Source organism: Psittacula echo (genome assembly GCF_963264785.1).
Source record: "Psittacula echo genome assembly, chromosome: 5".
NCBI lineage: Eukaryota > Metazoa > Chordata > Aves > Psittaciformes > Psittacidae > Psittacula > Psittacula echo.
The window spans coordinates 28,353,351-28,367,008 of record NC_137739.1 but is presented as its reverse complement, the minus strand read 5'-3'; the positions used below and the strand labels follow the sequence as shown (position 1 = coordinate 28,367,008).

The window sequence follows — 13,658 nt, the reverse complement described above, 5'->3', positions numbered from 1 at the left end:
GAATGTGAGCCTTGTATTAGCTGAAGTGGCCAGCCCCTCTGTTATTTTCTGTTTGTTTAGTTAAGTAGCAACCCAGCCCCTTGTGGAATGAGCAAATCAAGAAATGCAAGCCAAGAGTGAGTTACATTTTCCCAGAGAAATGGAAAGCTTTTTGATGGTTAAATACAGTGCTGCACTGGAGTAACACTATATTAAATATTCCATCAGGCTAAAAGCAGAAGAGTATACCAAAACCAATATTTCTTCTTCTCTCACATCCACATTTAAATAGAGAAATACCATCACAATTATCTTTTGAAACATCCCTGAGTTACTGTATCTACAGAATTACTATTTTAAAATCACAGTCTGCTATTCTAGTCCTATCAAAAGACCCAGATTTATTCTCCCTTATGTGGGTGGGGTCTCTCTAATATCTTGACTTCCTCCCCTAGTCTCCATCCAAAGAAGTGTTCTTCAAAGGACTATCTGTCCCAAGTGGATAAGTGTAAGCATATTCTAAGTCTTTCTTCATATGTAATTTTCTGGAGCTGCCAAGTCACATGTTGCTGGCATTTCTATTTGTTTCCAACTGCTAAACAGTTTCAAATGACAGCTAAAAGTGTATGGACCAGTTTTCTAAAGCTACTTGCAAGGCAAGAAATCAGAGTCACTGCTCCTAAGAAACTGCTTCAGTGAAGAGGATGGAAAGTCATCTCTTAATGGGCAAGCCATGCTGTGAAACCTCTCAAGAATACTGGATATAAGCCGGAGTAAACACTGTGTGCTATTCTTGGATATAACTATGACTCAAGCCACAGCAAATTCCACTTGATGTGAGCCAGCACCCTCAGAATAGGTAACATTTTAGAGCACCTACGCACCATCCCAGGCACATTTCTGGCACATAATCCAGTGGTAAAAATGTCTTCTAATGCAAATTGTGAGAAGCAGCAGCATCCAGCTCTATAGGTTAACACTGGATACGCCAATACCAAGGACTACAGAAATGAGAAGGCAACCTGCCTACCACTTCTCTGAATATCCTACAATTTCATCCCTTCCAAAAAAAAAAAAAAAAGATAATGCTTAAGATGCTTCAGGAGGCCCCTGGAAAAGGTCTCCACATCTAATGCATGTTAAAGGCCTACAGAATTCACAGTGGTCCAATATTTGTTAAATTATATAGGCCATTTTGCTTAGGATTGTACCCCTGCCATGCAGATGAGGACAAAATACAATGGTAAGAAAAATACTTCACAACAACAAATGCTTAAATGAGGGATACTCTGGCAATGGACTTGATCTTGCACATCATTAATCATGCAAGTAGCCTTGGCTGGCTAAGGTCTGTGTGCATTTTTGGGGATATTTATATGAATGCAGATGAGCAAAATCATATTATGTTTATATTTTAATAGCTTCTACATAGCCAAATACCACTCTACAGTTAAAGATATTATTCCTGTTTAAACAGATGACAGGTCTGAGCTTAGACACTGAAATGCCCGTTTCTGTAAACGTTTCAACTATGTTTTCTACCATTTTTAAGTTCACGCTCATGTTCTGATTCTTTCTGAGAACGTCTGGGAGCTTTCCCCAGAATTGCACAAAACTTGTTCTGTGGGTGGAGCCCCCCAAGGCCACATGGCTCAGCTTTGCTATAGAAAATAGTATAATGGCATTCATCAGTGTCTAAAAATTGCTGAGTATTAACAAGCACCTTTAAAAACATTTCACAGGGTGATTATTGTGACTGTAATTTCTTCTGACCAGATGAATCTGCTATACTATACTGACAAACACCACCTCGTTAATTCAAATGCCATGTGCTCTAAAAACATTTCTCTGTCATTAGAGAGTTACATGAATTGTTACTCTGAAAAAGAGAGAGATGTATATTCAATGTACTGGACTAAATCCTGAAATTCTGCTTTATTCTTCATTCACTCCTAACCCTGGCCATATTCCATTAAACTTACATGGAATTTGCCTTAGCAATGAATTCAGGATTTAGCCATTCTCTGAAATACGACATATATTTGAAAGATGGCTTTCAATTCATCCCAGATGTCACTGATGATTACATTCAAAACCTCCTAGTTTCTTAGAGTAATGGATCCAGAATTTGCTTATAGCTCATTATCAAGTACCCAATCATGACATCCATGAGCAGTCTTAGTAATACCTTACTTGACTAGTCCTGTCCACATGAGGAATCCCTCTGACATCGGTGGAGTAGGCTGAATAGTAAGGTGCTACCTGCTTTGATTAAAAATCAAAACCGAGCCTATGGTATTCTGGATTTTGTGCATCAGGCATAGATTTAGTAAAGGAACTACCACCCCTCCAATAATACTGCCTTATATTGTATGATGCATTGTGGTCACAAAGCAGCACAGCCCCATCATAAAATAAAGACTGCACCTGCCCTGGGACAGCTGATAAAAAAACCCATCACGTGCACATACAAAACTAAGGTCTTGTCTTGATGCTAAGTATTAGTTGTACAGATCTAACAAAATGTCTGCAATACTTTATTGACTTCTATACACTAATTTTGCCCCTGGATCTAAGTTCAGTTTGAAGTACAACTAGACATAAAAATACAGTGCTTGTTATTAAACCAAACAGAAATCTTTATGGAGATTTTAAAAAGATATTTTAGCCATACAGTGCTAAATAGATCAGGTATGCCACAAGAGTCACCAAAACACTTGAAGGCTTACGTGGTGTTATGTTTCTCCTGTATGTGTGACCCTGAGTCCCTATAGTGAACTGTACTGGCACTTTGATCTTCCCATTGTGCAGCATTGACATTCTCCATGTCTTGAATGAAAGGGGAGGCGGATGAGAGCACATTGCATTGCATGGATTGTTCTCCAGCTGCATCATCCAAACAGTAACTCAAGGGAGACAGATGGTTACGGATCATTGTTTGGCAAAGACACTACAATGACTTGATGAGATCTTTGCTAAGTTTCAGTTAAGAAATTAAGTAAGCTGAAACTGTAGATGTTAAATAGAATAAAAAAAAAAAAAAAAAGAGAAATCTTCTTGGATCATGGTATCTTTTGCCAGAAGACAGCTTCAGGGCTTATTAAAGATGGAGCTAGAAATCTCTTCACTCAGTTTTCACGTTTCCAAGGCTCTTCTTCGACAATACTGAAGTCTGCAGATTTGCCATTGGTTGCCAGTGTTACCTGCAAGTAATTATCATCAACAACCGACTTAAAAGCCAAGGCACTTTGACAAGTCATGAGTTTTACATGGAAGATCAGATATTTACAGGAATTACATACACCATGACTTATTAGATATGTAAAATGTATTTATTCAGAATTCACAATACTCCCAAATAGTGAAACTCCTGTTCATTTATCACACTGACTAGAAAACATCAGTAGTAGGAAAGAAGTTCCACATTTTTTTAGCCTTTGCTCTAAGCTTTTGTTTGGTTTTTTTTTTGTGTGTGCTTTTTTTTTGTTTTTGTTTTGTTTTGTTTTGCCTTTTTTTTTCAATAAATGCTTCAGATTCTACACCTTGAGATCTCGTACAGTTTTCTCTAGATTATTTCAAAAACAGATCACTTTTTTCCTTTTTTCTTTCTTTTTTTCCTTTTTTATGTAGAAATCCATATTTTTTCAGTGGAATTTGTTAGCAAAGCAGAATAGCTGATGCAGGGACATGAAAAATACGCAAGGCCAGAATAATCATAGAAACTCACCTATAATTACACCACCTTTAAAGAAATTAAGGAAAAGATATGCTGTAAAAGCATTGTTCATCATACCATTCTCTCTAACAAGGTAGTGAAAGATTCTAAATGTAGTTAAGACCACAAATTCATAGTAATGCTAGGTTTGTCTCACCCAAAATACAGCAAAACATCACTCTTGCTGTGAAGATATCTGCTAACTTTTTTAGGTTTTAAGTATGGTAGAAGACCTATAGTGATCTACCAACTCACAGTATACACTGGCCAATATGTCCCAGAACATAGACACCTCCAGAACATAGATACCTCCAGCCAAATGGCTTTAAAAATTCTAATAAGCTAAAATATCAATTTAATTTTACAAAGGTGATCTAGATCTTTATAACTGTGAAAAAACCTTTCATTTAATTCCAAATGGATGGCTCACTCTTTCCTAACTTACCTTGTAAGTTAACATCCTCAGCTTCAAATGAAAACTTAAAGACAGAGCTGAAATTCCCCATGCTGGATAAACTGGATGCATGGAAGCATTGGGACACGGAAACATGACAAAATGCAATGATTTTTGAAACAAAGTCAAGCTTTTTCTTAGATAATTGAAAGGGGGAAGCACGCAAATACAGGAATGAACAGCTTATTCAGAAATGAAAATCACATAGACTCATGTGAAATATGGTAATAAAAAAATACAAAAATATCATGCAATAACAACCACTTTACCCCCATATAAACTACTTATTAATAATATACATTGACCATGCAAAATTATAAACTACTAGAGTTATACATGGAATATATTACAGAAAGTAAATAGAAAGGGCATGCTAGTAGATTAGCTTTCCCAAATTCCGACCAGAGTTGCAGTAAGCTTTTCAACCCACCAGTGCATTTGACAGAATGAAGAGATGTCTCTTCAGATTTAACAGCTGGCTGTTTTGAAGCACCAAATCCTACACTCTGTTGCCTTTGCTACTTTAACACTTGGGAGTTGTGACCTCTCCAACATGATCCAAATGCTTTGCAAATGTCAGCATATGTTCTATTCATAGTTTATAAAGTAGACCATAACATCACATCCTTTTGGCAGCTTGCAGACAGACACACGAACAAGGCTAATGATCTCCTGAAAGTCAATCTTGTGCCCAATCCAGTAAACCCTGGCTCTTTTCATGAGTTTTAAAGTGCAAAACGATGCCACACTCAGAGCAAATCTAAAACAATGAAAAAGGACAAATACCTTCAGCTAATAAATCACTGGTCCCAAATTTTAATTAAAGGGTGTGCTTAGGATGACCTACCACACCATTAATTCAAGTTTTTGAGGTAAGCTACTACCTCAACTGATGGAAATGAAATGAGAAACTGAAGGAGGAAAGAAAGTGCAGCAAGTACTGCATCAACAGGCTACTACATCCTAGCTTACTTTTATCTCTGTGTAAATCTGAGCGGAGATAAAATTATCAGTATCCAGTTCCATGAACCTGATTCAGATAGAATAGCTCAATTTGTATTAAACTCACTGAAGTCAGCATAGTCTATTTCACTGAAAAACAGTTTTCCAAAAGTTCCCAAAGACGTTAACCAAATAGTGTGTGTATGCATACTTATTTTAATGAAAAAAATCTTTAATCAAATGAGATCTTTCTTTTCAGTGAGTTTCTTTTTTCCTTCAAATTTTTCTCTTCTGTGCCCTTTTCTTTTTTGGGAAGGACATTATTTTTTAAGTTTTTGTAAGCATGTATTCTCTTTCCATTTCAAAATTCTTTTTCTTTGTTTTATTTTTCTCATGGAAAAAGAGTTGGTGACGAGGAAAGGAGAGCCATATCAGATCAAAATGTTTGTTTTAATTTTAAAAACTAATTTTATTAAAAACTCAGAAGATTCAGGGAAAAAAATAAGGATAAGATGAAATGGTTTTATTTCCTGAATTCAGTATTAAATTTCCCCATGAAAATTCAGGTTTGGCCTGATATTATCTCAAAATAAGCATTAGGAAAAAATATTCTGAGAAACATTTCCATCCACATTGGAGACAGGTCAAAGTGATAGAATAGGAATTACATTTCCAATACATATGGTAATCTTCTAATGGACTTCGTGTAGGCATTTATAGTTAGACACTGGCTCAGTTGTGGCAATTGGAAGACACAAGAGAATCTGTCTGAATAAATGGTTGAGGTAGGTTCACTGGCAAATTCACCATGTCGAAGACAGTGTATAGGACCAGATCAAGGTATTAATAAATAATAGAAAAAAAAAATCCTATGAAATCAGAATTTCCACTTTGTTCTACTCTCTTTCTCTCCCTTTTCAAAAACTCTCTTGATTTTGGACCGCCCTGTCCTAATGGTGGGTGCTTTATAAATTTTAAACCACTAACCTCCCCAATTGTTTTCTCATTCAACCGGTGGGGTTTCTCAAGCTCACTTTCCTCTGATCAAGATGTTATTATTACTTCTAATAATTCATGTTAGTTACAGCAAGGATTAGAGAGAGAATACAACATTTGTGACTTAATGACTCAGGAATGATGATGAAAGCAAAGTGTAAGCATGCTGTATGAGTGCAGGAGCATTCTGATGCTAAAGTGCATTCAACATGTCCATCTCTGAATAGCATATCATGAAGGCAGTCAGCAAATGAAAACACCTGTATCTGAATTGCAGCTATCCTTCATTTGGGTTGGCAATTAAGTTCTCTGTTGCCATAGAAAATTAAGTAAATGTCCATAGAAGGTGATGCCATATTCTCTGTGTGTTGGCATATTCCATAATACGTTGCATCTTGCCTTTTGATATGTAAACAATGTACATGACTTTTTCCCCTCAAATGACAACTTTTAAGAAGAGTGCAAAAACCATCTTTTAAACTGCTCAAATTCATTCAAAATGTCGAGTTCATGGACCTTGTTGTCACATTGTTATTTGCAGAACGATTTGAAAAATACATGCAGGTTAAAAAATAAGATAAACATGCAGTGCTATATACATGTCTCAATATCCATAAATGTGAAAGGTACCTTGCACTCATCTACTATGACTGAGTTGTGAGCTGCAAAAACACATTGGTTTGAGTTGTTTTCCCTATGATTTTTCATGTCATCATAGATTGACTGAGTCTTGGTCATTTCAATGTCTTCGTGACCTTTATGGTGGGAATCAATGTTGTCAAGTTCTGCCTTGGAAAGGTGGTAGACAATGCCAGCACCAAAAGAATCCCCCACTACATTGACTGACGTTCTCATCCGGTCCCTACAAAAGAAGCAAAAGGCAGAGACTGAATGGCATGAGAGGAAGAAAAAGTAGGGCATGGCAGCCCTGTTCATATTACAGTTACTGCATTTATTCCAGAAAGTTTAAGACATCTTTAGAACAGAAAGATAGGAGTTTTTCAAGCCTGTTTTCTCAGGGGACTTGTTCAGATGGAGGATGTGCAAACTCCCATGTCCCAGCTGCTCATACGCATGGATTTTGGCAAAGAACTTGTGCTAGAGACACAGCCAAATTGCAGAATTGTGCTTGACAAATTTCTCCACCTTCTAGAGCTGAAGTTTTCAATGTCAGGGTGCCAGGCTCACATCATTGCCCTTGGTTTAATCAGAACTTATCAGAGCACTGACCTTAACGTAGACAAGAGGAAAGGATTTTGGATTCTGAACACTTCATCAAAGTGTTCTGATTTCTGGAACAGATTAACAAATGGCCTCTCCCTTTATTCTCAGTGAGCAAACTACAGGTTAAAAAATGCCTGAACTATCTCCATGAAGCTCAGGCCATCAAAGCTCCTCTCCTGGCACCATCTTTGCAGACGGTCATCTGGTAGTGTGGCAGCATGCCCACTCACACTACCATATGCCAGAGCTTGGCATATGAGACAACCAATATAGGTCATGGCCTACAAAATGATGAGCCTGTGACAAGTAACGAGTGCTCTTTGTTGCAGGAGGATGCCCACGGAGGCTCCCATGCTTCATTACAAAAAGATGTATTTGTTGGCACTTTCTATACAGGATACCATTAGACAGACACACTGTCTTTCTTCTGTCTTCTTTGTAGAGTGTGGCTCAATCTGTTGGCAGTGAACTCATGGTTGTGGATTTTCCCTGATCTCACAATTCTGCCCGAAACCTGCCCCAAATTCTGCAAAAAATGAAGATCCTACAGAGCACTGCAGGACTATGGGCTCCTGCTATCTTTCCTACTGACCATGTATTGCACATATTGAAATCATTTATAATCTAATCTGCCTCTTCATATCTGAACTAAACAAGACTCCTAAAAAACTTCTGACTGAGGTTTCAATTTTGAGCTACTGCAACTAATAAAACTACTCCAACAACTATGTCTAGCTTTTTCAGATAGGTCAGGGAAGTGATTACACTGATTAATTCTCACAGGTATATCCATGAAGACTCATTTACACAAACAGGCAGGTTGAACAGTGTGGACATTTGCCAAGTGTCAGAAAAGCCAGAATTCAGGACCTCATTTCCCAAGACAGTGACTAATTAGTAAACACCCTTTCTAATATTTTTGGTACTAGATTTGTGTGACATCTCATTTTCCTGTAGAACACCAAGGGAAAAGACCAAAATATATAAACCCCAAACTGAAAAACATTAGTTACACATGCCTATTCATGGCCATACAAAATTTTGAGCCCTTTTTAACACTCTTTCTCTAAGCATCTGTAAAACTGCTTTTTCCAGCTGTGGAACTGCATTTCCTTTAAGTTTCTCCTTTCTCTCTCTACATTATCATGCTTATATGTTTGAAGTTCATGGTGTAATATCTTAGTTGAAACAGCTCCTTTATATGTTTTTGTCCTCAAAAGAATACCCAGAAGGAAAAAACTCCTCCGATAACTCTCCCAAAAACCAAACAAACCAACAACCCATAGGAGGAAATCATCCTTCTAGTTTGGCTTCACACAGTTGAAATGTGTGAACCACTTCTGTTCCATGCCTGTGAAGGATGCTTTAAACCTGGTCAGAGTGGCAGAAGAGCAGAAGATGAATTTTTGAGTGTAATTTTGAGTTAAGACAATCAAACATACTGAACCTAGCAATACAGTTCCACAAAAACAAAACTTGCTTCAGATTTGTTTTTGTATGCATGTCATTCAATGTTGAAAGGACTCACAGATGCCACATGATGGATGGGTAGTACAGGATGTCAAAAAAATCAAGGTGAACAGAATATATAACTGAAGCACAATACAAATTCCGAAAGGGTCATTTGAGGAGATGCTCCAGCCCCTATGCATGCACTACTAGCCAAGTGGTTCAGTGCTACAAACTGTCCACTCTGCAGAACATGCCATACTTTGTGAAGGAAAGCACACAAGTAAGTTCCTTACAGAACAGAAAGGACAAAGTCCTGGCTGTCAGGAATCAATAGCAAAGTGTCACTGACCTCTTTTGGGGCCAAAAAACACCCTAAGAAGAACCAAGAAGATTGCATGTACTCTTCTGTTAAAAAACCCCAACCAGTTAATTCCAGTTATGCTGGAACACTGTAAACAAACTCAATATAGGAAAGTTGTAGTCTAGTAAACGACTTGCCCCAGCATAGCTACATCTGCATTGTCCATAGTCGCTTCTGAGAGAAAGAATGGGACTGCAAGTCAAAGTTCTCTCTCAAAAGCCAACTCAATATCAGGTAAGAATGGGTTTTGGAATAATCTTTAAATCTCAGTAAGATTTAATACCCAATTTCCTTAAACTGGCATAAATCAGAAGAACTGGAAGCTTAACAATGTAGATGAAAGGGATAAAAATGAGAACTAAATCAAGCCACCTTGTTACTAATGCCATAGTGCCTATACAGCATGCTGGTATGCAAAAAAGTTATCCCTGTTCAGAAAAACTTGAAAACCCAGTATATGAGCCTTACTAGATTTTAGCAAGGAGATAAAATATCAGCTAATTCAAAGACCAGGTGGCATGTTTAACTTGCCTTACCTCTCATTATAGGAAAGAGCTCCTGTTTTCTATAGTCTCATTCAATTTATACAAGGCCCTGTCTATAACATCCAGATGTCAACTGTTTCTGAATATTCTGAATTTAGATCTAAGCTAAGGAACAGAGTCAGAAGTCAAGCAGTCTATTTCTGAGGTACTGAATGAAGGTTTAAACAGTGGATCAGCCATTCAAGCCCATTTTCTCTAATTCCTCTCTTCACTGCAAAATCCCACTGTATTTGAGTTTGTGCTCTGATATTTTCTGAGCTTGTCAGTCTTACAGCTGGAAAGTAGCCAACTTCTGGCTAGAGCAAAAGAAGCTGGTTTTATTCCAGCTTTTAGCATGTCTTTACAGTCCTATTAAATGTCACTGCTGTGTGGTGCTTAGTTTTAAACTGAGAAACTATGAGAATTGTGAAATCTTGGGAAACTTGCCTGGTGAAAGAGCTCACACTGTGCATGTATGCATGGGAAGGGGAAAAGTTGAGCAACTTAACCCCCAGATATTGAAGTGACTTAAGGGAAATTGATACAAAAAGTTTTTGGCTCAAATTTGAAGGACAGAGTGCCAAGTTTAAGGACAATGAACAGTCAGCTTTGTGTTACACCATGACCAAATCATGCAAAACTGGTTTTGGTAAGACCACAGTTTCAGGTGATGGTAGTACTGTAAAATCACTTGATGTTCTGACATTTTCTTTCATCAAGAATATTGACAAAACTCGTTGAATAGGACATTTCTTAAAAGCTTTCGTTATCTGGAACTGAAATGTTACAGAAGATTTCTACATGGCTGTTTGCATTTGCACACTGGTTCCAGAAAAGTGGCTGAAATTGGTTCTTAAATATTTCATTAAGTTTCTCTTCTACATTCTGTTAGAAATACTGCTGTAACGTTATTTGATGATGTACAGAAATGAAAGAAGACAATGTCTCTAAGTATAGAAAATATCTTTTTATACCCTTTCACTTCAGATTGTTTCAGGTCTGGTTTATGTGCCCAAAAGCTTGCTCAAAAGTTGGTTTGCCTTTTCTTAATATAGCAATGTCAGTAACATCATTTTCCATATCTCATTAGATTATTGTGGCTACCACACAATCACTAGAAGATGGAAAATGAAAATAAAAAGCTGTTGAACATATGCTAATTGGCACAACACGTTCACCAACAAATGCTGTCTTGACTTCAGAGCACTAGTGGCATGACACAGAACTTGTGATCTCCTTTTTCAGATCTTTTCCCTTTTCCCTACACCTTTCAATTCTAAATCACGCTGCAATTGCACTGCCAATCATTAGGTCAGAAGGATCCAACCATTTGTGCTGAAAGATTCTTCCTATACTTAGATTCATCACTGCTGCAGCTCCACAGCCTTGTCCTGAGCTATATCACCAGTAGTATGATCAGCAGCACGAGGGAGGGGATTCTCCCCCTCTACTCCAGTTTGGTAGGACCTGCACTGCAGTCCTGCATCCAGTTGTGGAACAACAACACAAGAGGGATGTGGAGCTGTTGGAGCAAGTCCAGAGGAGACCACGAAGATGCTCTGAGGGCTGGAGCAGCTCTGCTCTGGAGACAGGCTGAGAGAGCTGGGCTTGTTCAGCCTGGAGAAGAGAAGGCTCTGGGGAGACCTTAGAGCAGTTTCCAGTGCCTAAAGGGGTTGACAAAAAATCTGGAGAGGGACTTTGACAAGGGCCTGTAGTGACAGGACAAGGGGAATGGCTTTGAAGTGACAGAGAGGAGACTGAGATGAGATATCCAGAGGAAGCTCTTCCCTGTGAGAGTGGTGAAGCACTGGCACAGGTTGCCCAGAGAAGCTGTGGCTGCCTCATCCCTGGCAGTGTTCAGGGCCGGGTTGGACGGGGCTTGGAGCAACCTGGTCTAGTGGAAGGTGTCCCTGTCCGTGGCAGGGGAGCTGGAACTGGATGAGCTTTAAGGTCCCTTCCAACCCAGACCATTCTATAATTCTAAGATTTCCTGAGCAAGGTTAGATGAGTCAGTGGTAACAATGCTGCTGAAGCTGAGCCTGAAATGCAACACCTACTAGTGGATCAGAACTGCTGGTAACCTTACATCTCTGAGGTTTGCTAGTGTGGGCAGAGCTTCTCAGTCCCCAGAAATATTTTTAAATGACATTTCCCTAAAAAAAAAACCAAACAAGCCACGTGCTCCTTTTGCACATCCTCCTACCAGCTGCAGAAACCTACCTATTTATCCTTAACTTTGAGAGCCAGCAAAATATACATTTAAAGTGAGTGTGCACCTCCTACTCCCAGCTGCAGATTCCTATGCCACTTTCCCATTTTCAACTATGACCTCATAAATATAATCACAGAATATCACATTTTTCCCTATGCCAGCTGTACTCCGACTGCTGAACCCTGCCTCATTTCACCATTCTGAGTCATGATATCTTGATATTCAATTATATATAAAATATGTAAGTCATCTTTTCCCTCTGCCTTCCCAAGCCATAAACTCCTCTTTCATTTTTCCCTGAAGCAGAAATTGGAGCTGTGTGCTATTCTTAACCCTTAGTGACAAATAGGTAATAACAGAGTACAGAAGGAGCTCCAAAAAACAAATCAGAGGATTGATCAGGATCTTAAATTCTTCTTGTTACGCCAAAGAGATGACAGAAAATTAATTTTCTGTTTTACCTTCACATTCTCAACTCTGCTATTCCTTCTTGCATAATTTTAGTAGTGTATCTTGGACTGGAAGCTACCACAGGTTGGCAGCTGAGGCTACTGGTGCAGGAGGAGATGCACAAATAGTACAGAGTGGTACTTGCATCTCCCCTTCCAGGCACCACAGCTGGCACAACAGAAACATCTGTCTTTACTGCATAAAAGAGTATTAGGGCAAGATGGCTGTTGACCAGAATATACTGTGCTGCAGCAGTACAGAACAATATAAAAGCCTCTAGAGGCTGATACAACTTACATGACTACTATGTCCCTGTCAGCTCTGCACAGGTGACAGAACGATATCCAGGTTGCCAAATGACAACATGGGAAATTTTGCGGCTTGGCATATGCTCTACATTTACCACTTCTGTATTGAACTATGGAAGAACAAAAGCCTTGGAAAACTCTCAGAGGACCTGCAATGACACTGAAGGACTTTAATCTCACATCTTTGAAAATGAAAGTCAGTCTTTCCAGTTTGTGGGATATGTCAGTAAAATCAAACTAGGAAACACTTTTCTCTTTCAGTTTTCTTTCTTATTTGTCTTTGGTTTATATCCTGCTCGAAAGAGTTTCTTTTTAAAAGTATTTAACCTCTTATGTACAAAAAAAAAAAAAATCTTCCACTGAAATACGTGATTCTACAAATGCCCAAATCACTCTGTAACTTCCTGACAACATCCTGATGGAACCTGCATTTTCAGCATTCGTCCCTTTTTTTAGACCAGAGCTATAAGGAACAGAAATATGAAAGCAAAGATTGGAAAACTGCTCTTGAGCTATGTCTGTGATGGAAAGGCATCATTAGGAAGAAGAAAATACGTAAGCATGAGCCCAAGAGTCTTACAAGAAGATCCTTGTCTCATAGAAACTGACTTCAGTAGCTCTGAAACAATTAGCACCAGCTGAGAAGCTGCTTTCCATGTCATCAAATAGCCTATTTTCTCCTTTGCTTTAACTGTAGAGAGGAATCTTATTGTTTTATAAGAATAGCAGCTGAAAAGTGCTATGGATAAGCATTACTTCACTACTTTTTCTGCCCTAGCAGTGGAGTCGTCATAACTTACAAAAGCCAGTCAACAGCAACAAGCAAACTGATGTCTTGGGTAGGGAGACCCACTGCAGTAAGGATCAGCAGCATAGTGACAAGTCCCGCGCTGGGAATACTGGCAGCTCCAACACTTGCAAGGGTGGCAGTCAAACTGCAAAAACAAAAATCATATGTGGGTAGCAGGAAGAAGAACATACACTTTCATTGCATGCTTATGTGATCATTAGGAAACTCTTATTTTTAATGAGTTCCCAAAA

The 13,658-nt window shown here is 38.6% G+C and overlaps 1 protein-coding gene across 1 annotated transcript in view; it reads right to left on the bottom strand.

The window, feature by feature from the left end:
* Window positions 1–2,387: 2,387 nt before the first annotated feature.
* Window positions 2,388–13,658, bottom strand: part of SLC1A2 (solute carrier family 1 member 2) — a 32,679-nt gene continuing 21,408 nt past the window's right edge. The window contains exons 8-10 of the mRNA XM_080618507.1: window positions 13,418–13,552; window positions 6,717–6,948; window positions 2,388–3,182 (exon numbers count right to left, since the gene is read on the bottom strand). Coding sequence (XP_080474633.1) covers window positions 3,108–3,182; window positions 6,717–6,948; window positions 13,418–13,552 — 442 coding nt within the window. The 3' untranslated portion in view covers window positions 2,388–3,107. The remainder of the gene's footprint in view (window positions 3,183–6,716; window positions 6,949–13,417; window positions 13,553–13,658) is intronic.